Raw genomic sequence first — 15572 nt, 5'->3', positions numbered from 1 at the left:
TCAGTCGCGAATGAAAACATTGTGAATCGCAACGGGGCTCCGGTCGGGCGTGCGGCACTGTACTAATTATGGTCCGCAATTGCCGTCGCGTAATTGAATGAAATTCAGCGAACTAATCAGCGGAGCAGCGGCTGCGACCAATCAGCGGGCTCCGTGCGTCCCGAGTGGCAGGAATGCGCTGTACGATTCCGCAGGTGGCGGGGCATCAAACAGCGGCGCTTTAAAAAGCCGGCGCCGGAGTTTCCCGGGAAGCTGCGGAACTCCGCCGCGGTTGGCTCTTAATTGACACCGGCAATAAATAACGGCGACGGCGAGAGGACCCGTGTCCTTAATCAGTCGCTGATCGAAATGGTCATCAGCGCAGGAGGAAGGCAGCCTCGTACTGGCACGGGATTAGTACCAGTTTGCAGGGGCATGTGAAAGCTGCTCGCAGGTGCGCGAATAGCGTAGAAGAACCAACAGATACGTCTTGCATATCTCAGATGCCATAACAGACGCGCGGACATTGGGTATTGACGACGGCTTACTTCGGATAAAAGGACATCAAGGCACTCTCCATAATGAAACTGGGGACTGTTCCGCCGAACACCGATCCCTTTTACAAATTTCAACTCGATGGTCAAGAAAACTGCTTATCACGAGTGGTATTGTGAATGACATGTGTCCCATCTCTATAAGGGCTGTCACCTGGCGGCTCTACAACCGAACGTCTCTTCTCGACCATGGTTCGCCTCTGTGAAGTTTAGCAGATGTCATATGACCTCTCCCATCAGCATTCAGGCTGGGACAGGAGTGTTATCCCGCCAAACTATACCGGTTGAAAATCATCGGCTCTGGACACTGTGATCAGAACACAGCGGCAGTGGTGGATCTGAGCCACGTCATACTGGTGTGTACCAGGCACTCAGCCGCACAGGCGGTCTTGTACAAAGTCGCTTGCGAGGGCTACCCCGCCCTGTAAGCGTAACTGCTTATATATATATATATATATATATATATATATATATATATATATATAGAGAGAGAGAGAGAGAGAGAGAGAGAGAGGTATTATTTGCTCGCGATCTATTTAAAGGCGACAGCAGCCAGCTTTGATCTGTAAGTTGTGCGGATCTTATCCCAGCGAAACAGACCGGTTCGAAAACTGGGATGTCTGTGTTTTTACTTTGCTTTAAGAACTTGTCTTTTTAAACGACAACGTTGTCCAGCTCTCAGTTACAAGCTGTTGTGGATGTTATTCACCCCTGGAACCGGCACGTTAGAACCATGAGTCCTGATTTTGTGTGTTTTTTTTTTAACTTATATGACTAACCTATCTTTGTACTTCACACTTCTATCATTGTTCTATTCTGAAAATTATACGAATGTTGAATTGCCACTTTTCCAACTAACATGCACATCTTTGAGTCTTTTGATTTTACATTAAGAACATAATCAGTACATCGAAAACTTTCTATTGTTCTACTGTGAAAATTGCAATTATGTTAAAATGGCACTTTTGTAGCTACTTGCTGCCCAAGGCCAAAAACAAGTAAATAATTAAAAAGAAATAGTGTGGCAGAGAGATAATTTCACTGCACACTGTCATGTGGGAAACTCACGGACACGAAGTGTCTTCCCTAATGCAGAGAGATGTGATAGAAGCTGACCAGGAGACAACACTGCATTCCGATTTTTGTATTCTTTAAATATTTGTGGTATGTGAATATCAGTCCCGCAGAGGATTTCGATGCAGCTCTCAAAAATTACCTTTGGCGTTTCCATGGGGTCCGTAATACCTTAAAACCCAGTTCATTATTTCGATGAACTACGTGGCTATGCGGTAGAATACTCCTCTGGATCCGGTTGCTGGCTGTGATAGATTTTTAAACAAAAGTGCTTGTTATTTGATAATTTCGGTGAAGCATAAAACACGTGTATATGAAAAAAAATGTAATTTGTATTTTTTTAAATTTAGCCCTTTCGTGGTTGACGGGATACGTTTGTCCCACTAAAGTAACATTCAGTTCTGAGCGTTCGGACGTTCATGTCTCACGTATGTATGCTGCTAGCATGTAGCGAGATGCTTTCGGAACTTGAAGAAAAATAATGCGACCATGTGGTGGATATATAGAAGGCTTTGAGCGATCAAATGAGGCGGAGTCACAGTGCCTTTGTTTCACGAAAATCAGATCGAATTATCATCTGTTCCATTCCAAGAACGTATGAAGTAACTAATTGCGTTTTCTTATACATCACAGACTAATTTTGAAACTTTACTACACACCTCAATAATTTTGCTAGTATACTTTGTATATAATGGGACGTATGTCCCCAGAAAGCTTCGTAGAATGTATGTGTGGTACGTCAAAGCCATTTTCAAACGTTATGTTGAAAACTGGTGTGCGAATTTCATGTTTTTCATTGTCAGCAGAATAAATGTGGTTTAGAACTGACGTGTTATACTCTTGTCCATAATTTTTACCTCGGTAAATGTATCCTAAAATTAAAATTTTAACTTTGAAAATCATAGCTTCACCTGAACGAATGGATTTAGTTAGGTTCGTGGGCCATATGCGTCCCACTTCACCGATTTTCAAAACCGGTCAGCTTAACATTTTTTTGACAGTGAAAGTGTATTATTTATCACAGAGGAAGACAGTTTTTGACCTTTTATTTTTCATATACGTGCAAAATAAATTTTAACCATGAAAAGCTTAAACAGTTCTTTATAAAAGATTGGTAATTAAGAATCTACGTCTGCCTCCATAGCAGAGTGGTTAGCATAGGCGGTTGCTATGCGGAGGTCCCGAGTTCGATTATTGGTATTGCCAAGGATTTTTCCTTAGTGGGAGGGATTGGTACGGGATGGACTCAGCCTCGTGATTCCAACTGAGGAACCATTTGACAGAGCTGTAGCTTCAGCACGCGCTTTGAAGTCTGGAAAACGGCCGAGAGAGCGGTGTGCTGACCACATGCCCCTCCATACTTCGTCTTTTGAGGTAGAGGACGACACGGCGGTCGGTAGACATCCCTTGGACCTTCACGGCCTCATCGAGGAGCACGGTAAATAAATAATCTACATTTACAGTGTTATGCGATAATCGATTAGAAACAAGAAAACGTGCATTTTTCATAAAAATGACAGCAGGCATTTAATGAATTTTGTATTTAAATAATGTAGATTTTTCGAGATAAACGGGAAAAACCAAATAATAATGAGTGAAACGATACTTCAACGAGCGATACAGCGATTATTAGTCACGAGGACTACCGATTTTTTCCATATTATGTGTCTTATGCCTCATGGAAACGCTCGTAAAGTATGCACCTTTGTTCAAAAATGAACACCGGCCAGGAATCGAATGCAGGCCCCCTTCGTGGGTAGCCACCGTTCTACCCCGTTGCCTAACGACACATCAGCCTTACTGTAGGACATTAAATTCGCTCGAAAAACTCCAAATTCGATTTTCTTGAGGATTTCGATTGCTTTGGATAATTGATATTCGAGTTCTGTACTTCGTGTATCATAAATTTACAATAGTAATATGCCATGTGAGTGCCCAAAAACCACAGAAAAGGTTGTCCCATGTAAAGATCTGCCGTGCATGCCATGTTGCGGCTAGATAGGCGTATAACTGGAGAGTAGACACGATGTCTGATCAGTCTAATAGAGACACGTGTGTGCTGACCATGGCAGCACATCGCGACTTCAGATGTGGGGTAATACTCAGTGCAAGACGCGTGGGTCAGAGCATATCCCAGATTGCACAAAAATTTCTGTTTCCGAGATCAACATTTTCTAGGAGGAATCTTCAGTATCGCCGAGACACCGTTTCCACGCACCTAAACCGCCGCTTAGGACGACTAAAAATGTCTCGTCGCCTGCCGCGGAGGCATACGGGATCATCGACGGTCTTGTGTGAATCAAATCGCTGCCGATATAAATGTGAGGCGTGAGGAACCCGATTTTATCACGGACTTTCGCAGACAATACACAAAAGTACTTCAGCAGCCAAAGACCGACTCGTATCACAGTGCCTTCCCATAACTTCTGGCCACTCACAGGGAGACCGCGCCTATTCCTTCATCACCGATTTCGTCCAGATTTATGGTGGATTCAGGGCCTGCCCAGTGACAGAAGTCGCAAGCGTTTAGAAAAAATCTTTTTGCGCGGGATGGGTGAGGCCTGAGCTATTTATGTTAACATAGCTTCCACAGAGCGCTCGGCGAAGCAGATAGAATACAAAACGGTAATCCGAGGGTTGTGGGTTCGGTTTCCTCTGCCGAAGCTTCTCGTTCTTTGTTTCAGTTGTTACGTTATTTAGACTACAAATACACTGAGATTATGTTCAACGTCGCATACAGGCGTAGACTGAGATACAACGACCACTACTTTCTCGAGTGTTTTACTTCCAATTTGAATGTGTTCTTCGGTTACTGCTGCGTAATTTTCCAGCGCCATTTTCAATAATGGCTTCGACGCTACACTACGGATGCCATCGTCGTGTGGCTCATATTCTTCTACCAATATTCCAGGCACTTCATTGTTTTCGCTTACACAATCAGTCATTTTCAGACGACATGATATTTTTCACAATATTCTCACTGTGTCCTCACCATATTCTCCAAGTAATCGGTCGAGAGTTAACAAGCGATTACGCATCGTAGCCGCAGCTAGCTGGTGTTGTCCCTGCACCGGGTGTCTATTGTTCGTGTGTAGCTGCTGAGGGCTGGAAATAAAACTAACGGAATGCGACGCCATGTATGCTTTAATTAAACTCGCTTCCTATAAAGTGTTTTGCAGAGTCCTCGTGGACGCTGTAAGTACAATTCCTCTTGTAAATTTATTTAGAATAAAAAAAAGACATGATTGTACGGCATTGTTGGCCGGGAGGCCCCATGCGGGGGGAGTTCGGCCGCCGTATTGCAAGTCCTTTTTAGTGGATGCCACTTCGGCGACTTGCGGGTCAATGAAGTCCCAAATTTTCCTCTGTCTTCTCTTCTCGCGGCTTTTACGAAAATATTAACAAGTACACTGTACTAAGCATTATTTATTTCGGTTTATTTGCAGCCTAAATAACCTGAAAACTAAAAATAAGACGTAAAGAAGTTTCTCCATAGGGACACAGCTCTTTCCGCTGGCTGGAAACTACGCTAACATATTCGGCTCATCCCTCACCCAAATGGTCCGTCTAGGATGAGAACGCGGAACGTAAGCCCTTTTTATACTGATTTTGATAGATTGGTCATTATATAATGACTAGAGCCCGTCAGTCCTCTAGTAGGAGACTCATGTAAACGATGACTTCTGGTACGGTTTGAAGCAGCCATAGGCAAAGAAGTAATTACGTGATGACGCTTTCTCCACTCATCCCGCTATTAAACTGAGTACCGAGGATCTTTCCCGGGAGTGTAAGGGGTGGGACCGTAAAAGGCGGCTGGAGGATTGGGGCAAAGCACTCCCCACCCCCCACCCTCTTAGTGACGCGGCGTTTGCACTCTACATGCAGTCGAGCTAACAGTCGGGTCACGGGCATGCGCCATATACTCTGTCTTTACTTTTTTATCTTTATATGTCTACTTGTTTGAACAGTCATTCTTACAGACAAGTTAGTTATTACCTTCCTTTCTCTGTAATACTTCAGTAAGATGTAGTGTACTATTGGCTTTCTGATATCTTGCCGTATAGATGACGGTGACAAGAGTTTGATAATGTCCCGTTATTCCTGTGTTGTTTGTGTCAAAGTAGGGAATAACAAGACTGGAGTGCTTGAAACTCAGTTTGCCACATACTTCTCGAATGGAACCAAGGACACTAACTTTCTTGACTTGTATTTATGATGCACACAACATCAACAGTGTCCAGAGATCTCTTAAAGCTGTAACTTAAGATTTTGGCGAATAATCTGGCCATCGCATGTCGTATTCCACTGTCACCTAACACTCTCCACCGAAATTGTTGAAATAAAAATTGTTTCTCCCACCAGGACTCCAAAGGAGTCTCTCTGGCACACGACGGCAGTGTAATTACTCGACCTCACTTGCGGTGACGGGTGATTGAATCTAGCGGAGTGTTATTGGAGGAAATGTAACACAATGTTGTCCATCATGAACACCACTTTTGTCTCTGACCAACTGGTGGGAAATTTGTGTGCAGTATCAATAACTACCAATTTTTTATTTATGAAAATGATGTGGAAACCTTTCAATACTTGGACCAGATATTTCCATGATGTATTTCCATCAATAATGCTAACTGAACGATGCTATAAGCTTAATGATAAGAAACGAAAGTAATATCAGCTTATTGCGCAAAGTCTTTTTAGCACAAATGATGAGCAAGAACGTTGAAACGCAAGGGAAAAGACGTCGACTGGCAACGCAAGTGTTGAGGTGAAATGTGAAAACTTGCAATAAGCGAAAATATCCAAAAATACTTGTACTTTGAGATCCAGCATAGAATCGCTACTGTTAAGTGTCCAAAAACGCGTAATATCAAGCACCATTTTCGCCGAATAGAATGGAAGGAACGCTTACAGGAAAGTCTCTGTATGTCCATCTTCTCAGAGATGGTTGCTGGACTCGGCTGTTCAGCAGAGAATGTCAAATAAAACACCTTTCAGCCATCTAATTTCCAAAATGTTGTTTTATGTGGCTACCAGTTTCGGCGGTTTACTACCCCCTCCCTGACCGACGTATAGGAAGATTCCAACCTCGGTTCTGGTCAAAATAGGGGGCAGCATTCCAGGCTGGTATCTGTAAATTTCTGCTTGATACAGCGATAGCTGGAAATTAGACGGCTTTGGAAATTAGACGGTAGAGAGGTGTTTGATTTGACATTCAGCTTATAGGAAATTTGCACTTCGTACAGAAGGGCGTTCTGCAGACAAGTATTATTTAACCTTACTTGTTAGTCATAGCTGCTAGCCTTGAAGAGGTAGATCTCTGACAACAATCGGAAGCTGGTTGGTGTACCGTGAAGTAACTTGCCAATTGCCGCAAGCGTGTTGTTGAAATTGACTCTTCGAAACGTTTAAAATAACATCACACGTTTCCACAGTAGCATTTTGCAATTCTGTTAGGGCCACGCAGACCTCGAAAGACTTGTTTACCGTAGTTTACCTTGGAAGGCACCAATCACAGTGGATAAAGTTTTATTTGAATTAAAAAGGCTATCAAATTGCTACTCATTTTGATACGGAAATTTGTTAAAAAGGCATTTGTAACTGGAGAATGCCTATCTCGAATTTGTCTTTTATACTTTTACTACGTCTCACTTATCATCAGTACTTAAGAAACAGGTTAGCTTGAAATTCTTCACAGGATGGAAAGGAGAAAGACAGAAAAAAGGAGAAAAGCCAATAAGAAAAATAACGGATCTGGCACGCTTTTAACCACAGTTCCTTTTGGCACGATTTGAGCAAATAACAGAAGAGACGACGCACGAATACTATTTTATGTTTTTTTTTTTTCAGAGCGTTCATAGATTCTTGGTTTACTTCATTATCTACAAGAGATGTACCGTTGATAATTGTGAAATAGCACCGTTTAGGAAATTTTAAAATCCCTGAAACAAGAAGACAACGACTTACTGCTTTTCTTAAAATCTTTGCAGCTCTTTATCGTAGGTGTAAGACGTTATTTGAAAATCAGCTTTTGTGGATACTTTTTGAACTGTTGGATAAAATTTGCACCTTAGAAGGGACGAACTTAACCGTGAAGGACGATCGGCTGTGAGGATTAAGATGGGAAGAATTTTAAACATCTTAGTATTACGAAAAAAAAAAAATTCTGTTACAACTAAAACAGAATTTCACGATTTTTATATCATTTCTTCTCTGTCGCGGGAGGATAGAACGGATCACGGAATAGAATCCATTTTTTTGAGCTTCAACGTGATGATAAATTTTGAATATTATCGATTGAAATAGGCATTTGTAATGTCCCTGTAACCTCAAAGCATTTCGTACATGCAGTGAACTAGTGTTCATTTTAGAAGTGCTACTGTTTTGCAACTGTTATTTTTGTACACCCTCACAAGCGATGGTAGCTTTAATGAAGATTGCTGAAACAACAAGCATCGTAGATGAAGCAATGGATACTTTAATGATGTTACATCTTGGGCACCTTACGTTATGAGAAAGTAATCACAGAATGTGGCTCCACAACTAAGTGTGAATCGAAGACGTATATAGCTGCTGCGCTCCCATTACTACACACGTGATCAACAAACGTGTTGTCAGCAAAAACAGATACTCTTTATTGTTGTGGCGAAGAACCTACTTTTGTTTCGGTACAAAGACCCACGTTGCACTGACAACTTCAGGAAAATACTGCTTACTTTAAAACTTCATTTCAACGCTTCACTCCTTTTCAAGAACGTACCTTTCGCACAAATGCCCATTCATTGAGTTCGGTTGTTCAAATGGTCATTTGCTAAAATAAGGAAACACAGTTCAGTCTGGACGCCATCTCTCTCGGCAGCAGATAGCTTTAACAGAACAACAGCCTAGTAATCAGGTATTTCCTGTTCGTCCTAATTACGATTTTTGCTCCTTTAAGAGTCTGTCTCGTAACGTGCATGTAACCAATTCGTTTTTATGTCTCATTTGCAGTCACCGTCTGTCACCTGAGAATAGTCTAATTGCATCAAGCAGATGGCCTGTGTTACACACGCACCTAATTAAGTACTGTAAAGGAACAGTTTTGAGCTTGTTGCACTCTGAGATCACTGTATCTGCGGACTGCAGACAAAATATGTTGAGGATTACGGTCCTGGAATGTAACAAAGAAACTCACGTTCTTCGAATTTCAGTTCAGTACGTGGAAAGGGAGAATGACTCGAAAATAGTACAGTGATTGGCTGTAAAACTGGTTACATAACCTACGTTGCCCATTGGTTTCCGGGAACCTTCATGAACGTCCACAGATGTCACAGTTAAACGCTTTTTGCGTATCGAGGGAAGTCTCGTTAGTTCGGTTAAGAGCTCCTTAAGCACTCGTAAATTTTGTTGCAGTGTTTTTGTGGAGATTTATTGGCATCTGTGACGTAACTACCGGTCAGGATAGCGAAGGGTGGGATAGAGCGTATACATCGCAGTCGGATCTTATACAGATTTTGGCATCTACGAAGAGCACCCACTGAAGGTTCGTTATTCCAGACAGATCACTCGCAGTTTCACAGCGTTTCCGGTAACTTCTTTGTAAGACACATGTACAGCTGGACAGCTCTCGTCGGCACTGGTCTGCTACTGACGTTATACCGTCCGGGTAGGCTGAAGCCGTGTCCATTCGTTGTGCTGTCTGCTGACGTCACAGGGGCAGCTATTCGAGCGTGGGGTGACTCGAGAAGCGCAGCGCTGGGGACGAGTCACTCTGGCGGGGAGCTGCAGCTGCGGCCGCCGCCTTCCTCCGTCTCGCCGTCGATGCTGTCGTCGTCGTCGACCAGGAACGGGCCGCCGCCCGCGTCGTCCGCCAGGTGTCAGTGCGGCTGCGTCCCGAAGATGCCGCCCCCGAGCCCGGGCGCGTGCGGCGGCCGCAGCATCGCGCCGCCCCCACCGACGCCCCCGCCGACGCCGGCGCCGCCTCCGGCCCCGGCCGCCGCCGCCGCAGCCGCCATCGCGGCCGCAGCGAAGAACGGGGCGTGTGGCGCGTGCGGGGGCGGAGGGCCGAAGAGCGCGAACGACGGCGGCAGCAGCGGCCGCGCCGACAGCCGCAGCTTCTCGATCTCCGCCTCCTGCAGTCGCTTCGCCTTCGCCCTGCGGTTCTGGAACCAGATCTTCACCTGCCGGCAGACAAACACACAACTTCCATCAGCAACTGTCGATGGCCTTTGCTTTTACAAAAACAGATCAGTTACTGTATCCTGCTGCTAACAATCTCAAGTTAGAAAAGATTATGCAATCCTTCAAAAGATTGTGATTTTGGACCTTCTTAATTGGCTTACAACTGCTATCAAGCGGCCATGTGCTACTCCACCGCTAACGTAAGTCATGGCATTGTAGTGGTGTCCATCTGCCAAACTGATCATGATCCACAATTAACGGAAATAAACTGTACGGAACCTTACAGCGCAGGAGCAGGTTCATACGAAACAGTGAGACTTATCAACCCAGTGGCTTATACAGCCTGCTCACAACCTGCCTTAGGTTTCAAAAAAATGGTTCAAATGGCTCTGAGCACTATGGGACTTAACATTTATGGTCATCAGTCCCCTAGAACTTAGAACTAATTAAACCTAAATAACCTAAGGACATCACACACATCCATGCCCGAGCGAACCTACGACCGTAGCGGTCGTTCGGTTCCAGACTGCAGCGCCTAGAACCGCACGGCCACTCCGGCCGGCCCTTAGGTTTCAGGTCCTGTATTACATAGGCGGTTGTGAGAGCGGCCGAGCAACTGTAACTTGTTCTTAGTGGTTCTTCGTCTCCGTTAATAAATGGCCTGACATGTTACATACCCATGGGAAGCTGAGAAACAGATCTGTTTAGTCGTGTATACCACACTCGACTTCTTTGGATGTTTTGCGAGTCATAAGCAAACTTTTTCACGTTTTGTTACTGTATACCCCAACTCCCATCAAGAAAACACCCTCAAGAAAATGTGTAGCGTGCAAAGCAAGGTAGAAAGAAAGTGATACACGGTATGAGTGTGAGAAATCTCTAGTAGTACACCACTCCAACAAAAACTTCTAAAACAGTATTAACTTCACTCCTCATCACTTCAGTAAACAGTAACGATAGATTTATAAAGAATTTGTATCAAAGAAATTATATAAATTTTCGAAAAGTGTGTAAGATAAAACATGTTAATTTTGATAAAAGTAAATTATTGGGGGAAAAATTGGGAGAAATATTAGTAAGTCAGTGGGCTAATGAGAAAAGGACACAGTGTTTTATGAGTAAGCATAAAAGGGTGGTGTGGGATTAGGTATATGTAGAAAGAGGTGCTAATGCCAAATTCAGTTTATTCCATAGCAAAAATTTGTGTCAATATTTTAATGTTGCTTTCCTAAGAAAATATACAGAGGATCCATCAAAGAAAAGTAAGCCATGGGTAACTAAGGGATTAAAAATCTCATATTAGAGGAAGAGGGGAATTTATGTAAAGCCTAGAGTAAGTGAAAAACTAACATTACTTTCATACTACAAAAAAATGCTGTAATAGTTGAAGGAAAGTCATTAAAGTGTCCAGAAGTATGCACAGAAATAAATAATGCAGTTAATTATATGAAACCTATATGGGAGATCGTGAAACGGGAGACGGGGCAGCCAGTCAGGGTACAAGATTCCGTAACAATTGAACTAAGTGACAATGTTGTAACCTATAGTTCATAAGTTACAAGTACTTTTAAGAATCGCTTTCTAAACGCACCAGCAAATACGGGTTTAGCTGATGAAGCAAGAGAATTATCATCCACTCTCCTTACTGACATCTTTTTCCAAAATATTCGAAAAAGTAATGTACTCAAGAGTAGTCGCACGCTTAAATGGAAATAATTTATTAACGTATGAAAGTTTGGAATCTAGCAGGGTTACTCAACCGAGAGCGCTATTTATACATTCACCCTTAAAATAGAACAAGAGTTAAACACTAACATATCGGCAGTTGGTATTTTCTGTGACTTTTCCGAGGTATTTGATTGCATAAAACATTCTACTCTCTTAGAACTACTCAAGTTTTATTGAATTGATGGCTTTATGCATGGCTGCTTTGAATCACACTTGATGAACAGAATGCAAAGGCTTGTTCTGAATAATTCAGACAATGTTCGAAAGGAAGAAAATTTTAGTCATTGGAAAAAAAAAAAATCATAAATGGAGTCCCACAGGGTTCAATCTTGGGTCCGTTCCTATTCCTTGTATTTGTGAATGACCTTCCACTTAACTTCAACGAGCAAAATTTGTACCTTTTGGCCGACACACTACATCCATTTCTGTATAACAACTTAAGTCATATCAACAACTGAAGCAGAACATGAGCATCAGTAAATTAGGTAGAATGATCCAAATGTTTTGATGTACATATTGATGAAACTTGACCTGGAAGAAGCATATTAATAAGCTTGTCAAAGAATTAAGTTGAAGGACGTTAGTTCTATTGCTGATCTTGGAGAGAAAGCATCATTCTCCTGACATATTTTGTAAATTTCCACTCAGTAATGCCTTATGCAATAATTTTTGCTGTAACTCATCAGTTAGAAAGAAAATATTGATTACACAAAAGCAAGCAAGAAGAATGATATGCGGTGTTCACCAATGGACATCATGTAGGTACCTCTTCAAGGTACTAGGCATTTTAACTGCGCTGTCACAATACATACTAATGAAAAATGATCTTTATTACCCATTGTTAAAGCGGTCTGAGGCTCAGAAAGGAGTTCAATACGCAGCAACAAAAATTTTTGAGAATTTGCCCAATAATATAATATGTCTGACAAGTCGCGAAATAAGTTTTAAATCTAATTTAAACTCATTCCTCATTGACGATGTTTTACTTGAAAACTGGTAGCCAGTAAAAAATAAAAAAAGAGTAGCTGCTTGAGTGGGACTAAAAATAATGTGTTAGTTAATGTTAACACCAACCGTGCATACATATCCTGTAAACTGACTCGTTCCACATCATTTCGATAAAATAATCGTTCAAATGATCTATAGAACATGTAACTAACCAACTACCTAACTCTTTTACGGAATTAGTGCAGTAAGACCTGTCCACGTAAAGGCATGATCTTCCGACAGAAAGGAGCTCTCGTGTTAGGACGTGCTCATGACCACACCGTGAATGAAGTTGATCAATTGATTTGTGCCCGGCATGTTTGCAAGTAATGATGTACTACTCGCTGCCATCTAACAAGGGGTAAGAACAGTGGTCGTAAGAGGATCCTAACCGAAAGGACCCTGAGACGAGTGCGACAATAACAAGAAACATTTTCAAACCCAGTAGGTATTGCTACTGTCGGCGAGTGCAGGTCCAACTCACCAGTTCTCGAGCGAACATTTCCGAGAACTGAAGGCAATGGGCAGCTCGTGTAGGCTACCTTGCTGAAGGCCATTGCTCACGGCGTTAAATAAAGCTGCACGTCTTCAATGGGCCAAAGTGTGCATGTACTGTGGTCCGACGAATCGCGACTTTGCCACTTTACAAATGATGCGAGAAGTGAAGTATGCCGGCCGGGGTGGCCGAGCGGTTCTAGGCACTACAGTCTGGAACCGCACGACCGCTACGGTCGCAGGTTCGAATCCTGCCTCGGACATGGATGTGTGTGATGTCCTTAGGTTAGTTAGGTTTAAGTAGTTTTAAGTTCTAGGGGACTGATGACCTCAGAAGTTAAGTCCCATTGTGCTCAGAGCCATTTGAACCATTTTGAAGCAAGTGAAGTATGCCAACGGCCCAAGAAGGCTTTTAACCGTAATGTGTGGAGAGTAAGGCTAAGGCTGCAGATGATTTTGTGATATTCTGGGGTTGTTTTCTGTATGATGACTTGTGCCCACTTACTGAGGTTTCCTTGCACATTAACCAGGATCTACAATAATGATGTAGGCTGAAGCAATGAGTTGAAGTTTATACCACTCCAAGAATTCGCACACAGGTCTCCTGATTGCTGGGCAGATATACACCAACCGCTGTGCCGCACTGGCGCTGCAGCTACCATACTTACCGTAGTAAGACTCCCTCCTCAATACGAATTCCAACTCACACCTCAGCCCATTACTGTTCCCCTAATTGTGGAATAGCACCTTAGCAATGAGCGAAATTTGGTTAACAATGCCTGTACCTCAGGCCTAGGTGATATATTAATCATACCTACACTTGAGGTACAGGCAGGATTATACCCGCTTCGCTGACTGTTAAGGTGCTATTCCATTATTGGAGAGCTTCTGCAGTCCTCATCCGAATTTAGAAGGGGAACAGCAGCGGGTTGAGGCGTGAATTGGAATTTGTATCGGGAAGGGAAATACACTGGGATCATCTGTGCAGCACTGAGAGGCACTATGGAACTTAACATCTGAGGTCATCAGTCCCCTAGAACTTAGAACTACTTAAACCTAACTAATCTAAGGACATCACACACATCCATGCCCGAGGCAGGATTCGAACCTGCGACCGTAGTGGTCGCGTGGTTCCAGACTGAAGCTCCCAGAACCGCTCGGCCACTGCGGCCGGCAATTTCATGTCACACCACTATTACAGCAACATAGTACACGTGAGTATCGGCTAAACTGAGGAAGCTCATTGCAAGGACAGTGCGCGGTCTAACATTACCTCTGAACCACTTCCGCCTCACAGCCCCAGTCTTCTCATCACTAAAGTCAAAGGTTCGCGGTATTCGATTTCAGAACTCTGAGGAGGAGGAGATTAGTGTTTAACGTCCCGTCAACAACGAGGTCATTAAAGACGGAGCACAAGTTCGAGTTAGGGAAAGGTGGGGAAGGAAATCGGACGTACCCTTTTAGAAGAACCATCCCGGCAACTACCTCAAGCGATGTAGAGAAATGACAGAATATCTAAATCTGGATGACCGGACGTGGGTTTGAACCGGCGTCCTCCCGAATGGGAGTCCTGTGTGTGAACCACTGCTGCCACCTCGCTTGGTGAGATCTCTGACAATGTACAAGAAAAGTAGGGCGATTCTCAAGTACCTGACAAAGAATGGCCTGTACCATGTGTTCGATAACTGGTGGAGATGTTATAACATGTGCATTCAAGTAGGTGGGCAGTACTCAGAAAAAGATCGTGTAGCCTAAGCATTACAGTGAGATGACAAAAGTCGTGGGTACGTCGTAATATCGTGTCGGAGTTCCTTTTTGCCCGGCGTAGAGCAGCACCTTGACGTGGCATGGACTCAACAAGTCGTTGAAAATCCACTGCACAAATACTGAGCCATGTTGTCTCTATTGCCGACCATAATTGCACGGTGTTGCCGGTCAGGATTTTGTGCACGACCTGATTTCTCGATTAAGTCCCACAAATGTTCGATGGTATCATGTCGTGCGATCTGGGTGGCCAAATCATTCGCTCGAACTGTCCAGAATGTTCTTCAAACCAATCGCGAACAATTGTGGCCCAGTGACATGGTCCTCCACGAAAATTCCATCGTTTTTCGGAGACATGGAGTCCATGAATGGCTGTAAATTGTCTCCAGGTAGTCGAACATTTGCGGTCAACGATAGGTACAGTCGAACCAGAGGATCCAGTCCACTCCATGTAAACACTGCACACGTCATACGATGTAGGCTTTCACGGCCGGTGTTGTCTTCAGTTAAAACTTCCGGGCTGAGAGGCCGTGGTCGATGTATAAAATTTCCACCTGACGTTTCGTCTCCATCTGCGGGCAACATCTTCTGAGGTCGTCCGGCTACTGCCACTGAGGCTCCAGGCACTCTCGCATTTATAGAGCGCATAGAGGGCACCACCATTCGTCACGTGATGCCGACGGTATGCCTATCTTTGGAAGCCGTCATCATTCTCGATTAAGAGTAATCGATTGCCATTCTGCTGGCGCAACGTCGACATCCATATTTTGTCCAACTTTGAAACTTCCTCTTTTCTATTGAAATTGTTGTGGTGCTTGTGAATTTCTATTG

The 15572-nt window shown here is 43.5% G+C and overlaps 1 protein-coding gene across 1 annotated transcript in view; it reads right to left on the bottom strand.

Moving 5' to 3' along the window:
• Nucleotides 1–9463: 9463 nt before the first annotated feature.
• The window catches only part of LOC126176596 (muscle segmentation homeobox-like), a 138777-nt gene continuing 132668 nt past the window's right edge, over nt 9464–15572 (bottom strand). Inside the window, exon 5 of the mRNA XM_049923756.1 lies at nt 9464–9766. Within this exon, the coding sequence (XP_049779713.1) occupies nt 9464–9766 (303 nt within the window). The remainder of the gene's footprint in view (nt 9767–15572) is intronic.

This window comes from Schistocerca cancellata, chromosome 3 (assembly GCF_023864275.1).
Source record: "Schistocerca cancellata isolate TAMUIC-IGC-003103 chromosome 3, iqSchCanc2.1, whole genome shotgun sequence".
Taxonomy (NCBI): domain Eukaryota; kingdom Metazoa; phylum Arthropoda; class Insecta; order Orthoptera; family Acrididae; genus Schistocerca; species Schistocerca cancellata.
Note: the sequence above shows the minus strand (reverse complement) of the source record. Positions and strands in the feature narration are given on the sequence as shown.